Below are 17,866 nucleotides of genomic sequence, written 5' to 3' on the forward strand. Positions count from 1 at the left end.
TTCTGGTGTCTCTTCTAGGGGCTTCGGTGGATGGAGAAAGCAAGCCAAGGCCATCATTATATTCTCTGCAAAATTTTGAGGAGATGGAAACAGAAGATTGTGAGAAGATGAGCAATATGGGAACTTTGAACTCTTCCATGCTGCACAGGAGTGCAGAGTCCTTAAAGAGTCTAAGTTCAGAGTTGTGTCCAGAGAAAATCCTGCCTGAAGAGAAACCAGTACATCTGCCAGTGCTCAGAAGGTCCAAGTCTCAATCCAGACCACAGCAGGTCAAGTTTTCCGATGATGTCATTGACAATGGGAACTATGACATTGAAATCCGGCAGCCTCCGATGAGTGAAAGGACTCGGAGACGCGTCTACCATTTTGAAGAGAGGGGATCCAGGTCTCATCACCACCGCCGCAGGAGAAGTAGAAAGTCGCGCTCCGACAATGCCCTGAATCTTGTTACAGAAAGAAAATACTCTCCCAAGGACAGACTGAGGCTGTACACCCCCGATAACTATGAGAAATTTATACAGAATAAAAGTGCCCGGGAGATCCAAGCATACATCCAGAATGCTGATCTTTATGGACAGTACACCCATGCCACTTCCGATTACGGCCTGCAGAACCCAGGAATGAATCGATTTCTGGGACTCTATGGCGAGGATGATGATTCCTGGTGTTCTTCCTCTTCCTCCTCTTCCGACTCGGAAGAAGAAGGATATTTTCTTGGACAACCAATCCCTCAACCCCGGCCACAGAGATTTGCCTACTATACAGATGACCTTTCTAGTCCACCGTCCGCACTTCCCACCCCTCAGTTTGGTCAGAGGACAACAAAATCCAAGAAGAAAAAGGGACACAAGGGCAAAAATTGTATTATTTCTTAACCAAGTAGTGATGGAGAGCATTTGTTTAAAACTTAGCCATTAATCATCTGAATCGTATCCTTTTCTTCCATAGGAAAGTTGTGAAAGTAGTTTAAAGTGCTTCCTTTGCCCATGTAAATGAGAACCCAACTGCTGTTTACAATGTCAGATTAACATTTGAAAGGTGTGATTTCTCCAATTTACCCTCCTTGGATGGTGCCAGGTGGACGTGACATCTTGTGCCTATGGGGTGCGTTACAGATCGATACAGCTGCTTTGGTTTCCAATCCTCAAGGGAATACTCAAGCTGCTGTCTCAGGGGGATTGGATGTGGGTGTTGATTTTAGAAGATGGAGAACTCCAGCCACCTTTGTAAAGCAGTAGTGTTTGTCATTTATGTAAGTCAGGTCGGTTCAGGTCTTGATAGTCCGTCTTGGTGTGAGGCATGCCCGTCACGATGACCTAGCTAACACTGTGCATCTTATTGTGAGGCCAACTTGTCCCTTCCAACCCTCTTTGGCCAGGTAAACATTGTATTGTATCAGCGCCAGCTACAGATTGAAAAAAAAACAAAAAACATTGCTATTTATAACTTAGTATTTCACAGACTTAAGTGTATTCCTAATTTAACGGTGCAAATATTAATGTATATACTGTACAGTTCAGATTTTAAAACTGATATTTTTATATCCCTGAATTGTAAGCTGTTTGTTAAGCTGCAGTGCTAGATTTGCTAGGGAACCAGAATTTATGGATGAACTGATTGCTTGTATTTTAGTCAGGGTTTATAAATGTAGATGGTCAAATTTCTATTGCCTAGTGATGGAAAATTCAATTTTTTTGATTTTTTTTCCCAATATTAAAAAAGGCTCTGTATGCATGGTGGGGCTATGTAAATACTCTACAACTATGGCCCTGTTAATCTTCCAAGTGTTATTTATGGGTCAAGCAATGTAAACTGTATAAATGTAAAAACAACCCCCCCACACATAACCCCTGGAATATATGGTAAAAACAAGTAGAAGCTGTTTCAGTGAGTGGGTTTTTTCCCCCTGCCTGCGGAGGGTGCCTTTCTCATTTTCAGCAAGGTGATGATTATCTCATGGGAAATGACAAAGATCTGCTTTTGTGGCAGAGGACTTTGTAGATTTGTTATTTTAAGAGAGGTTATTCCTTTTTATTCCTTCCCTCCCACTAATCTGTTGGCCTTTAACAGAAATTCTGGAAACTGGGTCTTCTGGTTATGTTTTTGTTTTAAAATCTTTAAATTAGAGGATGCTGTGCCATTGGGTACTTTAAGTTAATATGAGTTTCTGGTTCAAGGAAAACTTATATTGGATCTGAACTAATGAGCAGATATTTTGATATGTGCCATTCTTGCATATACATCTCAGTCCTAACTAAAGGTTCTAGTGGCATCCAGGACCTTTGGGGAGGCATTTAAAATAAACGCTTAATAAATAACAAAAGTACCTTTCTGAATATAAATATTTGCAAATGTATCCAGATAACTTCCATTTTGTGCCTGTGTTCAGGCACGATTTGGCAGTTGCTCTACCATTAACAGATCTCCATTTGTCTCGTGTGTCCACACGCCCCACTTGTAGGCCAGAAATAGGGCTTCAGACACAGAGGCATTATTTTTTCCATATAGACTGGAGTGGGGAAAACTTGGCCTTAGGGAGGACAGACACAAGTCCAAAGGGTAAACCAGCAAGTAGTAGGTGGACAGTCTTCCCACGCAAGGGTTTGTATCTGGGCTACACAGATCCCCTTCAGAAAAGCACCAGCGGTGAGAGAGTTCTTTACTCAGTAACTTACAGTCCCTGGTCTGGTGCCTTTAAAAAACCATCAGCAATGAAAAGGAAGTGCATACACATCACAAAAAAGTTCAAATAGGGCAAAAGTCAGAGACAGCATCTCTTTTCCATTCTTCATCGCAGATCCCCAGTTCCTCTCCCTAGAAATAACCACTCTTACCCAGTTCTAGTGTCTCCTTCAGACATTCAAAGCACATTCGTATAAATGTCTCTCTTAAAAGTGGTAGTGACCTATATGTGCTGTAACTTGCTTTTTTCCCCTTTACATGTGGACATTTCACATTAGTGCATATAGGTCTACCCACTCTTTCAGTGACTAATAGCCTGCTTTTGGAATATCTTTAACCAATCTCTTAATGATGGAGTTGACTTTCCTCATACATTATGCTACACTGGCACATGTGCACATAAATTGGGAGCAGCGTAGTTACTGGGACAAGATTATGTATTTAAGACTGATGGATATTGCCAATTTTCCTCCAAAAGAAATTCTCCTGATTTACATTAATATAAATGAGAGTGTTCCATCACAACTTCTCAATATATTAGCAGATATCTTGATTTTGAAGAAATTTTCAGAACCTGTGCTGCCACGAGTGGGCATCCTTTTAGAAAAGACTGTTACAATATGTTGCTTATACAGGATGGATAATAAATAGTAAACAGGTGATACTTAGCGTGGAGAAATGCAGGTATAAGGTGAAGGTACTGCCCTCACTTTTCAGATACATTCTCAAAACACAAGGGTTGCATAGCCTGCGAAAGGCTTAAGGAAGTGCAGAGACACTTATTCACAATAGTAATGTAACTTTTTCTTTCTTTCTTTTTTTTTTTTTTGAGACGGAGTTTCACTCCTGTTGCCCAGGCTGGAGTGCATCGGCATGATCTCAGCTCACAGTAACCTCCGCCTCCCAGGTTCAAGCAATTCTCCTGTCTCAGCCTCATGAGTAGCTGGGATTGCAGGTGCCTGCCACCATGCCCGGCTAATTTTGTATATTTTTAGTAGAGACTGGATTTCACCAAGTTGGCCAGGCTGGTCTCGAACTCCTGACCTTCAGGTGATCCACCCGCCTCAGCCTCCCAAAGTGCTGGGGATTACAGGCGTGAGCCACTGCGTCCGGCAGTAATGTAACTTTCAAGCTTAAAAATTGATCCCAGTTTGTAGCAATAACAGAAGATTATCTACAAAGGAAGAAGGAAGCAACTGCCTTACAGTTCTGTAAAGAATTGGCAAGAAAATAAAGCCTATAGTTGCTGTCTTAGTCTGTTCTCACATTACTACAAATAACTGCCAAGACTGGGTAATTTATAAGGAAAGAGGTCTAACCCAGTTCCGCACGGCTGGGGAGGCCTTAGGAAACGTAATCATGGCAGAAGGTAAAGCAAACGTCTTACATGACAGCAGATGGAGAGACTCTGTGAAGGAAACGAAGGGGGAAGAGACCCGTTATAAAACCATCAGATCTCATGAGAATTCACTATCACAACAGAATGGGGGAACTGGCCCCATAATCTTATCATTTCCTTCCCTCCACAGGTGGGGATGACAGAGATGAGATCTGGATGGGGACACAGAGCCAAACCATATCATTCCGCCCCTGGCCCATCCCAGTTACTCTAAAAGTTGTTACTAGATCTACTTAACAAGAGTTCAAAGTATCTGGTCAGTCACTAAACTCCAAAATTGGGTCTTGAGATAAATATGATTTTTTTGTTTTGTTTTGTTTTGTTTGAGACAGTTTCGCTCGTTGCCCAGTCTGGAGTGCAGTGGTGAGATCTCGGCTCACTGCAACCTCGACCTCTTGGGTTCCAGCGATTCTCCTGCTTCAACCTCCCAAGTAGCTGGGATTACCACCCCAGCTAATTTTGTATTTTCAGTAGAGACGGGGTTTCTCCATCGTTGTCAGACTGGTCTTGAACTCCCGACCTCAGGTAATCTGCCCACCTGGGCCTCCCAAAATGCTGGGATTACAGGTGTGAGCCACTGCACTTAGCCTGATAAATATCAAATGTTAAAACGCTGCAACTGGCCGGGCACAGTGACTCACGCCTGTAATCCCAGCAATTTGGGAGGTGGGGGCAGGCGAATCACTAAGTCAGGAGTTCGAGACCAACCTGGCCAACATGGTGAAACGCCATCTCTACTAAAAATACAAAAAAATTAGCTGGGTATAGTGGCAGGCACCTGTTAATGGCAGGCGCCTGTTAATCTGAGCTACTCGGGAGGCAGGAGAATCACTTGAACCCGGGAGGTGAAGGTTGCGGTGAGCTGAGATCACGCCGTTGCACTCCAGCCAGGGTGACAGAGTGAGACTCCGTCTCAAAAAGAAAAAAAAAAAAAACGCCGCATCTAATCTCTACGCAGGTGAAGCAGAACCTTAACAGTTGCATTTTCCTCACTTCTCAGCAGTCACTGGAGAACACTTTGCGGAAGTCTTATGGAAGAATACTGGCAAAAAGTGGGAACTCCTTTCAGCTCTGGTTAAAAAGATTCCAAAAAAAGGATTAATTTCGTGTGTGCATTTGTTGCTGCTCTGTATACTCTGCTTTGTTTTCTTTTTCTTTTTTTTTCTCCCATTATCGTCTGGGCTGGAGTGCAGTACTGCGAACTCGGCTCACTGCAACCTCCACCTCCCAGGTTCAAGCGATTCTCCTGCCTCAGCCTCCCGAGTAGATGGGATTACAGGCGCCTGCCACCACATCCAGCTAATTTTTTGTTTTTATAGTAGAGACGGGGTTTCACTATATTGGCCAGGCTGGTCTCAAACACTTGACCTCGTGATCCACCCGCCTCGGCCTCCCAAAGTTTTGGGAGTACAGGCGTAAGCCACCGCATCCAGCCTATACTCTGCTTTCTATTAAATAATTCCTGAGTTACAAAAGTACCAGAAGAGAAAGGAGATGTCATTTGCTGTCTAACCCTCTCACTTTAGACACAAATCATGTGTCTTATGAAAAGGGTAGTGAAACTGGAATGAGTACCCGAGACTGCCAGATCTGCATGTATGGCATGGGTCCCTTTCAGTTTGGGTGATGGGACCCTGGGCTTTAAATTCTGCTGGAAGTATTGGGTGGACATATTTCAGCAGTGCCCAGAGGATTTCAGAACCATTTATGATGATGATGATGATTATTTTTAAGAAGGCTAGTCAAGTGAAGCAGTGGGAGTGGAGAAGGAACAAAGAAATTTGTAACTGGTTGTGACCAACTAGTCGTAAACACCACTGCACTTGAAGCAGCCGATTTCACAACCTTTTTTTTTTTGAGATGGAGTCTCACTCTGTTGCCCAGGCTGGAGTGCAGTGGTGCAGTCTCAGCTCACTGCAGCCTCTGCCTCCTGGGTTCAAGCGATTCTTCTGCCTCAGCCTCCCAAGTAGCTGGGATTACAGGCGTGTGCCACCACGCCTAATTTTTGTATTTTTAGTAGAGAGGAGGTTTCATCATGTGCCAGGCTGGTCTCGAACTCCTGACCACAGGTGATTGACCTGCCTCAGCCTCCCAAACTGCTGGGATTACAGGCGTGAGCCACCGCGCCCAGCCTCAGAACAGTTTTTAACAGTGTAGGCACACTTTGGTTTCTTGGGCTGCTGTTTTCTAATAAACTCCTGACTACTGCCATGGAAAAACAATATTGCTTGACCATCAGATTTTTCAAAAGATACCAGAAATGTGAATTTTTGTAGGAATCTCCCAGCTTTTAAATGCTAGCAACAAATTTAAATGTTTCTGAAACACTGTTGAACAAAATGAGCCTGTCATTAGCCAGTCTCCAACCCCTGAGTTATAATTTCAGTAGTCTAGAGCTGATTCTCTTATCTCTTAGAACTGTTGAGGGGAGGCACAACTAATTCTTGTTTATAGAAATACATGTGTCCTTTAGTCAGGTGCAGTGGCTCACGCCTGTAATTCCCACACTTGGGAGGCTGAAGCAGGTGGATCACCTGAGGTCAGGAGTTCGAGACCAGCCTGGCCAACATGGTGAAACCCTGTCTCTACTGAAAATACAAAAATTAGCCAGCCGTGGTGGCCTGTGCCTGTAGTCCCAGCTACTCAGGAGGTTGAGGCAGGAGAATCGCTTCAACCTGGGAGGCAGAGGTTACAGTGAGTCGAGATTGGGCCACTGCACTTCAGCCCGGGCAACAGAGTAAAACTCTAGCATAAATAAAATAAAATAAAATAGAAAAAATAAATAAAATAAAATAAAAGTGACCTTTTTGGATGCATGAAGAAGAAAATCTATTGGGATCCAAGAAAATTCCATAAAAGTCTCATTAATTCAATCTTAGTAATGCAATTATGATAAAATCATTTTTAATTAAGTCAAATGAGAAAATTGCTAATTGCCTGGTTAGATTCTCCAGCCATTCACCGGAACAGTCTAAAAACAGAAGGCATGCTCCTGTATAGTCACATGGGTTTTCTGTAAACTCACACACCATTAGAAAGGCTTCCAGGTAAACTGGGCCACGGAGAAATGTGCAGAAATAACTGAATTTTGCATCTCCAAGCTCACATTTTGCCGAGGTTATAGAATCATAAACTTTACTGGGGGAATAAGGCTTAAGGATGGCTTTTTCTTTTTTTAAAGAGATGAGGTCTCACCCTGCCAACTAGGCTGCAGTGCAGTGTTGGGATCACTGCAGCCTCAAATTCCTGAGCTTAGGTGATCCTCCTACCTCAGCCTGGCAAGTAGCTGGGACTACAGAGGTACACCACCATGCCAGGCTAAGCGTGGCTTTCAAAATGGTTTGGGTAGAGAATATGGAGGAAAAGTAAGACATTGAGTGTATAAATAGACTTGGCCACAGGATTAGAGCCAATTCATTCTGTTTGAACAGACCCAAGTAGCTCGTCAAACATTACCATTTAAGGGATCAGCTTCAGCCTCAACTTTTCTTTTTAGAAAAGAAATTTCACATCTCTATTACTATATGTACAAGGTGCTGTTATGCCAGCTTTCAAAACAACTTATGACATACTGTCAAATCATTAGATTCCAGACAATGGTAATAGTACAATTAGGAATACGAACCTTAAGCCAGGTGTGGTTGCTCATGCCTGTAATCCCAGCACTTTGAGAGGCTGAGGCGAGTGGATGGCTTGAGGCCATGAGTTTGAGGCTGCAGTGAGCTATGATCACACCACTACACTCCAGCCTGGGTGACAGACCCCATCTCTTAAAAAAAAAGTATGATTTTTTTTTTTTTTTTTTCTGGAGATAGAGTTCCACTCTTGTTATACAATGGTGCGGTCTCAGTTCACTGCAACCTCTGCCTCCCAGGTTCAAGTGATTCTCCTGCCTCAGCCTCCCAAGTAGCTGAGATTACAGGCACTCACCACCACGCCTAATTTTTGTATTTTTAGTAGACATAGGGTTTCACCATGTTGGCCAGGCTGGTCTCAAACATCCTGACCTCAAGTGATCCACCCGCCTCATCCTCCCAAAGTGCTGGGATTACAAGCGTGAGCCACCATGACCGGCCGATAATGTTAATAATTGTTTTAGCATTTTTCAAAAACTGAACCAAGCAATTGCCATTGGGAAAGCCAATTCCTAGTCTGACAGAAATCCACCACAAAGCTGATCTTGCATTGTGGCTGGCGCGAAGCACACCTGGACACCAGGATTCAGATGTGGGTTAGGAGACCCTCCTCTCTCATTAGCTCATGCAGGTTAAGTGCTCTGACCGTTTCCACTCTGTAAAATGAGAGTGCTAGACCAGCTCAAAGGCTTCCTTCCAGCCTCAGTATTCTGTGGTGACTGGACTGAATTTATTAGGTCAGCAGGAGTCTTCCTACTCAGTATAAAGTGTCGTTTCTCTTTTCCCTTACACTTACCAACATATTTGCCTGGCAAGGATTCCCTAAAGGATGGAACCCTACCCCCACCCTCAAAGACCACGGATTATGGGAGTTGGGAACTTTAAAGACGGTCTTTTAAAAATATATATTAATGTTTGGGACTTGGGGTGGGGAAGAGGTTAAACTAAATAAAGAAGCAGGCCAGGCAGGGTGGCTCACGCCTGTAATCCTGGCACTTTGGGAGGCTAAGGTGGGCGGATCACTTGAGGTCAGGAGTTTGAGACCAGCCTGGCCAACATGGTGAAACCCCATTTCTACCAAAAATACAAAAATCAGGCAGGCGTGGTGGCACATGCATGTAGTACCAGCTACTCAGAAGGCTGAGGCAGGAGAACCGCTTGAACCTGGAAGGCAGAGGTTGCAGTGAGCCAGGATAGCACCATTGCACTCCAGCCTGGGTGACAGAACAAGACTGTCTCGAAAAAAAAAAAAAAAAAAAAAAAAAAAAAGACAGAAAGAAAAAAGAAGCTTGGGGATGGTTATTTCCCTATCAGTGCATATGCTTCAAGTTGGCTTTATTGCCATTAAGTAGACAGTTTGGAAACAATTACAGAGTATGTGGAGGGCAAGATATTTTACTCCACATTATTTCTCCCCAGTTACCAGGAGGAAAAGTAAGATTTTTTTCCCTACCTCAGAGTGCTATCAGCAGCAATCTTAGTCTTGAATCTCTGAATATGTTGTAAGCAAAGCTGAAAAGGTGCTACATTTAATTAATGTTGGTTCCTAAACAGGAGAGTTAAATTACCAGATTCATTCTACTTAAATGGCACATCTCAAACTCCATGTGTTCTGGTGCAGCAGCCAAAGAGACTGAGTCCCCGGCTGTGCTGTGGCTTTGGGAGCTGGAAGTCCCTGTTCTACTTACCCCCCCAGCAGCTCCTCCTTACCAATCACAATGGTGTTTTCTAAAACAGCTCCAGCCCAGGCATGGTGGCTCACGCCTGTAATCCCAGCGCTTTGGGAGCCCCTCTCTGGGAGGCCAAGGCAGGAAGATCACTTGAGCCCAGGAGTTTGAAACCAGCCTAGGTAACATAGCAAGATTCAGATAGTCAAATAATGGAATAATGTGGTGCTTCTCAGAATTCTATAAAATATTTAGTATATTAAACCTAAAATTAAATTATTTTAAAAGACATCCAATATAGTATACAAAAGTAGCAGATTAGCAGAATATAAGTATGTTTGTTTTTTTTTGAAACAGTCTCTCTTGCCCATGCTAGAGTGCAGTGGCATGATCTTGGCTCACTGCAACCTCCAACCCCTGGGCTGAAGTGATCCTCTCACCTCAGCCACTGTGCCCGGATGCCTGGCCAATGGTATTCTAATGCTACAGCCTTATCACTAAAATTGCCTAAGGTTTTAAAGGTTTTTCCCCATTAAAAAAAACAACAACAACCAACACTTGGCTGGGTGTGGTCACACCTGTAATCCTAGCACTTTGGGAGGCCGAGGCGGGTGGATCACTTGAGATCAGGAGTTCGAGACCAGCCTTGTCAACATGGCAAAACCCCATCTCTACAAAAAATACAAAAATTAGCCGGGTATGGTGGTACACGTGCCTGTGGTCTCAACTACACAGAAGGCTGAGGTGGGAGGACTGCTTGAGTCTGACAGAGGTTCCAGTGAGCTGAGATTGCGCCAGTGCACTCCAGCCTGAACAACAGAGTGAGACCCTGCCTCAAAAAAATTCACACACACAGAAAATCAATCTGTGGGAACAGAGCTGAAAAAACAACATGCTATATAACGAGGCTGTGTCTGCTGCTATACAAATGTTCACAAGGCTGTAACAATACTTATGAAGATTTAAAAGATAGCTTAAAACTCTTAATTCAAAGCTTTTTTAGAATCAGTCCCTTACCCCAAGATTTCCATTATAATGGAAAAGCAGGAGTGGTGCGGTCTGCTTAGGGCCTACATCAGTGAAGTGAATGCTTAGATGTTATTTGACAAAAATAATCAAGTTTGAGCAAAAAGTAAGCTGCTATAACAAGAAACCAAACAAAAACGTGGCTTAAAGAATAAAGACATTTATTCTGCTCTCACATAACAGTTCACTATTCCATGTGGTTATGCAGGTAGGTTCCTTCCATCTTGTGGCTCTGCAAAAAAAAAATCAAGGCTGCATTGCTATTGCTACTTTTGGGAGGGGATAAAAGAGCACAGAGGAGGTACAGTCACTGTCATCAGGTTCCTAACCTGGAATTTGCAGCATTTCCACTCAAATTCCATAAAACTTAGTTGCTTCATCACACCTAAAACTACAAGGAAAACAGCAAATATAGCCCCAGTTAGGCAGACATGTTATTCAATGTCAACCCTTATTACCATGGAAAAAAATGGGAGAACAGATTGTGGTAACTTACCTCAGTTACTGGTCCACCCCTACCCTTTTTTTTTTTTTCCACTGAATTGGGTAACAGTTCTCTCAAAGAGAACTGGCAGGAAGGAAGTGACCAATACACCACGCACAACCCACAAGCCTTGACCTGGCAAGCAGAGAGTTACTCTCAGGAACTCCACGAGCCAGCCTGAGCAGTGTTACAGCTATAAAGCAACCTGGGTGGCTGGCTGCTGGCAGCACTGAATGTTGTCTAGAATGAATACTTCAGAGATGATCAGATCACCATCTCCAAAACTTCTGCCAAAGAATTGTCAGAGACTTCCCTGGAGCTCAGGATCCATTACAGGAAACTCTGAAGTGAAGCTGAAACCAAAATGTATTTTGGCAGTATAGCAGAGTCTTTCCTTAAGGAGATCTGGCCTCCTCTTCCTTCGAGAGGTTCTAGATCTGTGACGTTGCTGAGGGCTATGAGAAATCCACGTCTCTTGTAAGAACACTACATAGGTATGTTTCCAAATTTCATTCTTAAGTAGGACAGAAAGGTTAAATAAGCTATAAACATTTAACATCCTTCGCATTCTGCTCTCAACTTACCTTTTCCCACCTTCATCCCATCATCTTCAGCACACAGCTTCAGGACACAGGACCCCTTTCCCTACTCCTGGATTTCTAATAAATAGAAATCTCTGCCTTATAAACTTATTCTCTGCCTGAATAAGTCAAATATAATTTCCTTTGTGAAGGACCTAGGGTCAAATATAATTTCCTTTGTGAAGCCACCTTTAAGTTAACAAATACTGAGTGTCTCCTACGTTCCAAACTATGGTAAGAACTGGAGTCCCAAAGACAAGTTTCCTGCCCTCCAGGAGTTACTACAAAGATAGAGGATCTTAATCCTACAATTCTTTGAAATTCAGATTCATAATTACACAACTACTGAGTACTACTGTATCATGCGCTACCTTTCTTAACTGCTTCTCAGAAGTCAAGACTCCCTAAGTCACCAAAGTGAATACAGTAGCGCCCCCTATGTGTGGAGAATATGCTCGAAGGCCCCAGTGGATGCCTTAAACCATGGATAATACCAAACCCTATATATACCAGGTTTTTCCTATGCATATACACCTAGGGTAAAGGTTAATTTATAAATTAGGCACAATAAGAGATTAACAACAATAAAATAGAACAATTTTAACAATATACTGTAATCAACTCTTCCTCTGATGATGGGATGTAAGATGGTAAAATGCCTGCATGGTGAGATGAAGTGAGGTGGGTGACGCAGGCATTGTGACACAGCGTGAGGCAACAATTGACTTTCATTTTTTAAGACAGGGTCTGGCTCTGTCACCCAGGCTGGAGTGATCTTGGCTTACTGCAGCCTCAGCCTCCCGGGTTGAAGCGACTCTCATGGCTCAGCCTCCCAAGTAGCTGGGATTACAGGCGCCCACCACCAAGCCCCGCTAATTTTTGTATGTTTAGTAGAGACGGGGCTTTCACTATGTTGGCCAAGCTGGGCTTGAACTCCTGACTTCAAGTGATTCACCTGCCTTGGCCTCCCAAAGTGCTGGGATTACAGGCATGAGCACTACTATGACCTTCTGACAATACATCAGAAGGAGGATCATCTGCTTTGGGTGATCCTGGATCATGGAACCATGACATAGTCAATGGCTGGATGTCAGGAGTAAATGGCACAGATGACTAACAGGTGGGTAGTGTGTAGAGTGTGGATACACTAGAGAAAGGGATGATTCATGTGCCAGGTGGGACAAAGCACGGTGCTGCAAGATTTCATTCAGAATGGCACACAGTTGAAAACTTACAAGTTGTTCTGAAATTTTCCATCTAATATTTTTGGCCAATAGTAGCCATGGTTTACTTATACCATGGAAAGCAAAGTCAGATGAGGGGGGCACTGCTGTAGTTTCTCAGTTCTTACACTTCCTCTATCCTGCTGCTGAGTAAGTAAACTGAAGACTAAGAAGTAATCTTGCAGTAGAGAGTAATAAAGCCCACATTTTAGCAAAATGCATTAAGCCTGTTAAGAAAAAAGACAATCTACTTAAACGTGGTTGCTTTATTTTGCACTTTTAAAATTCACAAAAAGCTTTACAATATCTACATTCTGCCTGTTGGTAACCAAGGCTTTATGGTAAGACAATGAAAATTTTATCACACCAACTGGGCATATGCAAAAAAAATGAATAATTTACAAACAAGTCTTTTTAATCAAGAACATTGTGTAAAACATACACTCTGGTAAACATTTGAATTCATCCATCCTAAAATTAGACTTTAAGAGGCCAAAAAAAAAAAAAAAAAAAAAAAAACCCAAACAGATTTTAGCACTAACAAGCCTACCAGAATAATGCTGATGGCAAGCTATAAACAGCTTTAAATGCTGACTGTAATTTGGGGAAAGGGGAGAAAAAGAAATTATCTGTTGTATCTATATTTAAATACATCTGTTAGTGAGACTTCTCTAATTTAATGAATTTCAACAAAGTGAACAACTCCTGCGCCTTTGGTAGTTTCTCAAGTTTTGTTTTTAAACTTGTAAGGAAAAACCCCAGGGAAGCGGGGAGAAGGAAAAACAAGACTAGAACTTTCTTAGTCTATCTAAGGTGGGTAACAAATAAAATCACTGCTCATATAAGGGAAGAATACCAGAGTTGTCATGTGGGATTTAGCTTGGCTTATGTTTTATTAAAGTTAAATAAGTATAAACATCTAAATGGCAAAAATAAAAATCCAAGGTGGTCTCATTTAGAAAATTTAAAAAAAAATTAGTGTCCTCAATTAGTTTTTAAATTTGCGGAATGGCACAATACATATTTTGAGGCACCCGTTATAGAATCTGTTAAAATTATGCATACTACTACTTCCTCTTTTAATATAATTTTTATGTACTCTAGGGTAGGTATTATCAGTAGAGGCCACTAAAAATAATGCCAGAATTCAAGTGAGAGAGAATAGAAATGGAAAGAGGAAGGGAGGATAATGAAACTGGGTAGTAAGTAATAACAAACATGAGTTTTAAAGTTTCCTCACTAATAACACAGAATTGTATATTTTGGCTCAATGCCACTAGGCTGCTGAAGTGACCAGGAAGTGAGTGGAATATCTTAATTGTCCCAGTTAGATTCTTAACTAACCCGTGATTTGGATGAGGGGTCATTTCCACAGACTGCTTGGTAAGGGGTAGCTGTGCTGTGCTAACTGCCTATTCGCTTTGTTTCTTTCAAGAACACTTCTGAAAGGACAAGAACCTGTAAAAGGCAGCAGAACAGAACAAAGAACTCATTGGACTACAGAGATTAACACAGCAATAATCTGCCAATAGTTTAATCATGGACATGTTACAATCATCTTGTTTCTGGAGATGGAGAGTACGGACCTATAAAAAATAGAATAAATAAAATTCCACTATTCCTGGCATATTCCAAAATTTTCCTCTTTTGATCAGAATTTTTTTGTACAAGTCCCATGCCAAGTCTGTCCTGAAGACGCTGGTTGAGCGATGGATGAAATGAGTATTCTGACACAGGTATTTTGTGTGAGAATGGCTAGGGGACTGCCGACTTTAGTGCAGCCAAAAACAGAGTGCAGTCCTGATAAGCTGGAGCCGTTTGTATTTATTCAGTACAGACACAATACCAAAGGCCTGAAGCCAACACAATTTGTGAGTAATGAACACTGTCGCCTCCCCTTTGCAGGGAGCAGTCTTGCACGGTTTCTGGAGGACATAAGTAAACAAACTTATCTAGATAAATCCCTTTACACACCCTTGTTACCTACTGTTCGCCCTCAGCCTCAGGGTACGAGAATTAGCTGCCTTCAGCTTTATTCTCTCCCGAAGTTTTGGAAAACCTCCCTGCCTTCCAATTGCATCTTTCCTTATAGCGTCTCCTACCACCCTGACCGATCTCCTACATCACCCCTTTTCTGTTTTTTGCATCAGGTTTTGTTGATTGACGACTACAGATGTGTGCAGCAACAGTTTTGTCAGGCATAGCAGTTACTGCTTGTTTTCCGGCTTTACATCCTAGAATTAGTAAACAACAAGAGACAAACATGAGTATAATTAGTAATATTCTTTTCTAATTAAGAAGTGACCCCCAGGAGTGAGGGTCTACCTAGGAGAGATGTTTTTGCATATCCTTCCATATGGCTGTTACTGAGGAACCCCACTGGGGGTATGTTAATCCCTCCTAGCTAAAAAGTCACAGTTAGAAGCTGGGAAGGGGATGTCTGCCTAAGTAATAGGGCTGAAAAAAAGGCAGATTTAGAAAATGGGCTTAATAGGGTATAGCAGGTACGGGTAACAGGTAAAGTGAGAGAACAAAAAGGATTAATACCTTACTCGAGTTGCAATGTACAACAGAGAGCATAGCAAGGAACAAATTTTCCGGAGTGAATGGTGTCTGTGTTCGGAGCAGGATTCGCTCAGCCTCCTGAGTTGTCTTCTTCAGCATCCCCCAGGTAATGTCCGGGGCTCCTGTCGTCCGACGAAGCTGTGTCATCCGACGAACCCGTTTCTTCCGGGCCTGTGGGGGCTGCGGGGGCTGCAGGGGCTGTGGGGCCTGCGGGGTCGTTTCCTTCATTTCTGGTACCAGGTTGGGTCCTAGCCCCACTATGGTATGGTTTGATGCATCGTGCTGGAATCCAAAGAGGGCCTGAGGGGGTGTGAACACAAGCATATCCTCTTCCCCATGTTAGCAAAACATTTGGACCAAGCCATATATTACTATTTACATCTTTCCATAAAACTGTGGTTTTATGTCTTGAGAAGTTTTAGCAAAGTGCTTTTCTATAGCTGATTGAAATTTATCATCTAAATTTCAGAAATTAAGGGTAAACAAGGCTTGTGCTAGTAGTGTTTCAGGGTCTTTACTCATAGTCTCCCTTGTTTTCTGAGCATATTTTTAAGGGTGAAGTGGGCACGTTTTACTATGGCCTGTCCTTGGGGGTTATACGGGATGCCTGTGGAGTGTTGGACACTCCAAGTGTGACAAAATTGTTGAAACTGTGAGCTGGCATAAGCCGGACCCTTATTAGTTTTAATTTTTGTGGGCTGCCCCATAAACATAAAAGTTAAAAGAAGATGTTTAATGACAGATCGGGTGGACTTTCCAGGAAGAGCATGTGTGCTAATTAGGTGAGAACAGGTATCAACGGATACATGTACATATCTCTGTTTTCCAAATTCTGGGACATGTATAACATTTCTTTGTTATAACTGATTAGGTTCTAGTCCTCTAGAGTTAACACCTGTTGAAGGAGGGGACATGCTTGTGAGGCAGCAATCTGGGCATTTACAGGATAATTTGTTTAGCTAGTCTTTGGGTAAGTTGAAATTGTGTAGTTAAGTTTCTCTAATTTTGGTGGAAAAACTGATGTGGTTGGATGGCTTGGTTAAGCAGTGACATCATAACTTGCAGTTCTGCTTGATCACTGCCATAATCCAGTGGGCCAAGCAGTGAGCTGTGGGCTCAAATACGTGTGATAAAAATAGAATGTGTACATTGATCTAGCAATTGCTGAAGTCAAAGAAAAAAGGCACACAGGGTGGGCTCAAGAATAGACTTAATGAGGGCTGTTTCAAGGTTCTGCAATAAATAAACAGAGTAAGCAGAGTAACTAACAATACTGATGGGCTGAACGGAAAAAGATTCTAGGGCCAATATTAAAGCTCCAATCTCAGCTCTCTGAGTACTAGTAAACCTAGATGGAGTGAGGGAGTTATGTGGTTTCCACCAGATAGCTGCTTTTCCATTTTTATGAGAGTCATCAGTAAAAAGCATTACAGAGTTAGGTATGGGGGAGGGAACTACTTTTGTAGGCATAACTACAGGAGTACTAGATAAGAACTGAAGTAGTTTGTCAGCAGGAAGGGCATGTTTTATATGGCCTGCATAATCAGAGAGTGCTATTTGAAGGTCTAGAGATAGGGGCAAGACTGCTTCGAATTGTTTTTTACTCAAGGGTATTCTTATGACATCAGGGTCATGACCTAGCAACTGACTGCATCATCTGCTGACTGTATAGATGACTTTACTAACTAGTTGAAAATAGGGAGATAGTGTTTTAGTCCCAGTATGTGAGCAAAAAACCTATTCTAGGAAGTGCAGCCCCAGGGCCATTTGTCCTATTAATCCCATAGGGGAAATGTTTAATAGGAAAAACAAACAATTGGACTGAGTATTGTGGGTCTATGCAATCTAGTTGCCTCTGAGAAATAGCTTGATTTCCTCAATTTCTCTTTTTGCTGTGGGGGTTAAATACCTGGGAGAGTCTAGGGCTATATTGCCTTTTAGGATAGAAAACAGGTTTTGTAATTTATCAGTAGTTATGCCCAAGGTGGTGTGAAGACAGTTAATATTGCCTAGCAATTTTTGATAATGATTTAAGGTATGTTAGTTGCTAGTATTTAATTTAACCTTTTGAGGTCTTATTGACCAGGAAGTTAGTATGTATCCAAGATACTTCTAAGGTGAGGACATCTGTACTTTTTACCTTTTCAGGTGCTATGATTAAATCTCTTAACCGTGTATTCCTTACAACAGAGACATATAAACTCAAAAGTACTGGCTCTGTTGGGGCTGCTAGTAAAATATCATCCATAAAAATGAATAATCTTGCAGCTAGGAAATTTTTTTCTACTGGGAAGCAAAGCCTGATTTACATAATATTGACACACGGTAGGACTGTTCAGCATTCCTTGAGAAAGTACTTTCTAATGAAATAGGTCAGCTGGCCTTTCATTATTGATAGCTGGTATTGTAAATGCAAACTTTTCTCTGTCCTGTTCTGTAAGGGGAATAGTATAAAAGCAGGTTTTTAAGTCAGTAACAACTATAGGCCAATCTTGAGGAATTGCTGCAGAGGAAGGGAGCCCATTGAAGGGGCCCCATAAATTGCAAATTAGCATTGACAGCTTGTAAGTCATGCAAAAGTCTCCATTTGCCAGACCTTTGGGG

General features: G+C 42.3%; 2 protein-coding genes across 23 annotated transcripts in view; one reads left to right on the forward strand and one right to left on the reverse strand.

Moving 5' to 3' along the window:
- PRICKLE1 (prickle planar cell polarity protein 1) overlaps positions 1-2,323 on the forward strand; it is a 125,417-nt gene extending 123,094 nt beyond the window's left edge. For all 4 annotated transcript variants that reach the window (XM_030939569.1, XM_010382379.2, XM_030939570.1 and 1 more), the window contains exon 8: positions 19-2,323. In XM_030939569.1, coding sequence (XP_030795429.1) covers positions 19-875 — 857 coding nt within the window. In that variant the 3' untranslated portion in view covers positions 876-2,323. The remainder of the gene's footprint in view (positions 1-18) is intronic.
- Positions 2,324-12,948: 10,625 nt separating this feature from the next.
- PPHLN1 (periphilin 1) overlaps positions 12,949-17,866 on the reverse strand; it is a 129,368-nt gene continuing 124,450 nt past the window's right edge. For 11 of the 19 annotated variants that reach the window (XM_030939584.1, XM_030939577.1, XM_030939573.1 and 8 more), the window contains one exon: positions 12,949-15,562. In XM_030939584.1, coding sequence (XP_030795444.1) covers positions 15,185-15,562 — 378 coding nt within the window. In that variant the 3' untranslated portion in view covers positions 12,949-15,184. The remainder of the gene's footprint in view (positions 15,563-17,866) is intronic. The other 8 variants (XM_030939585.1, XM_030939580.1, XM_030939578.1 and 5 more) reach the window with 3 other exon arrangements.

The sequence above is a fragment of the Rhinopithecus roxellana genome, chromosome 10, assembly GCF_007565055.1.
Source record: "Rhinopithecus roxellana isolate Shanxi Qingling chromosome 10, ASM756505v1, whole genome shotgun sequence".
Classification (NCBI taxonomy): Eukaryota; Metazoa; Chordata; class Mammalia; order Primates; family Cercopithecidae; genus Rhinopithecus; species Rhinopithecus roxellana.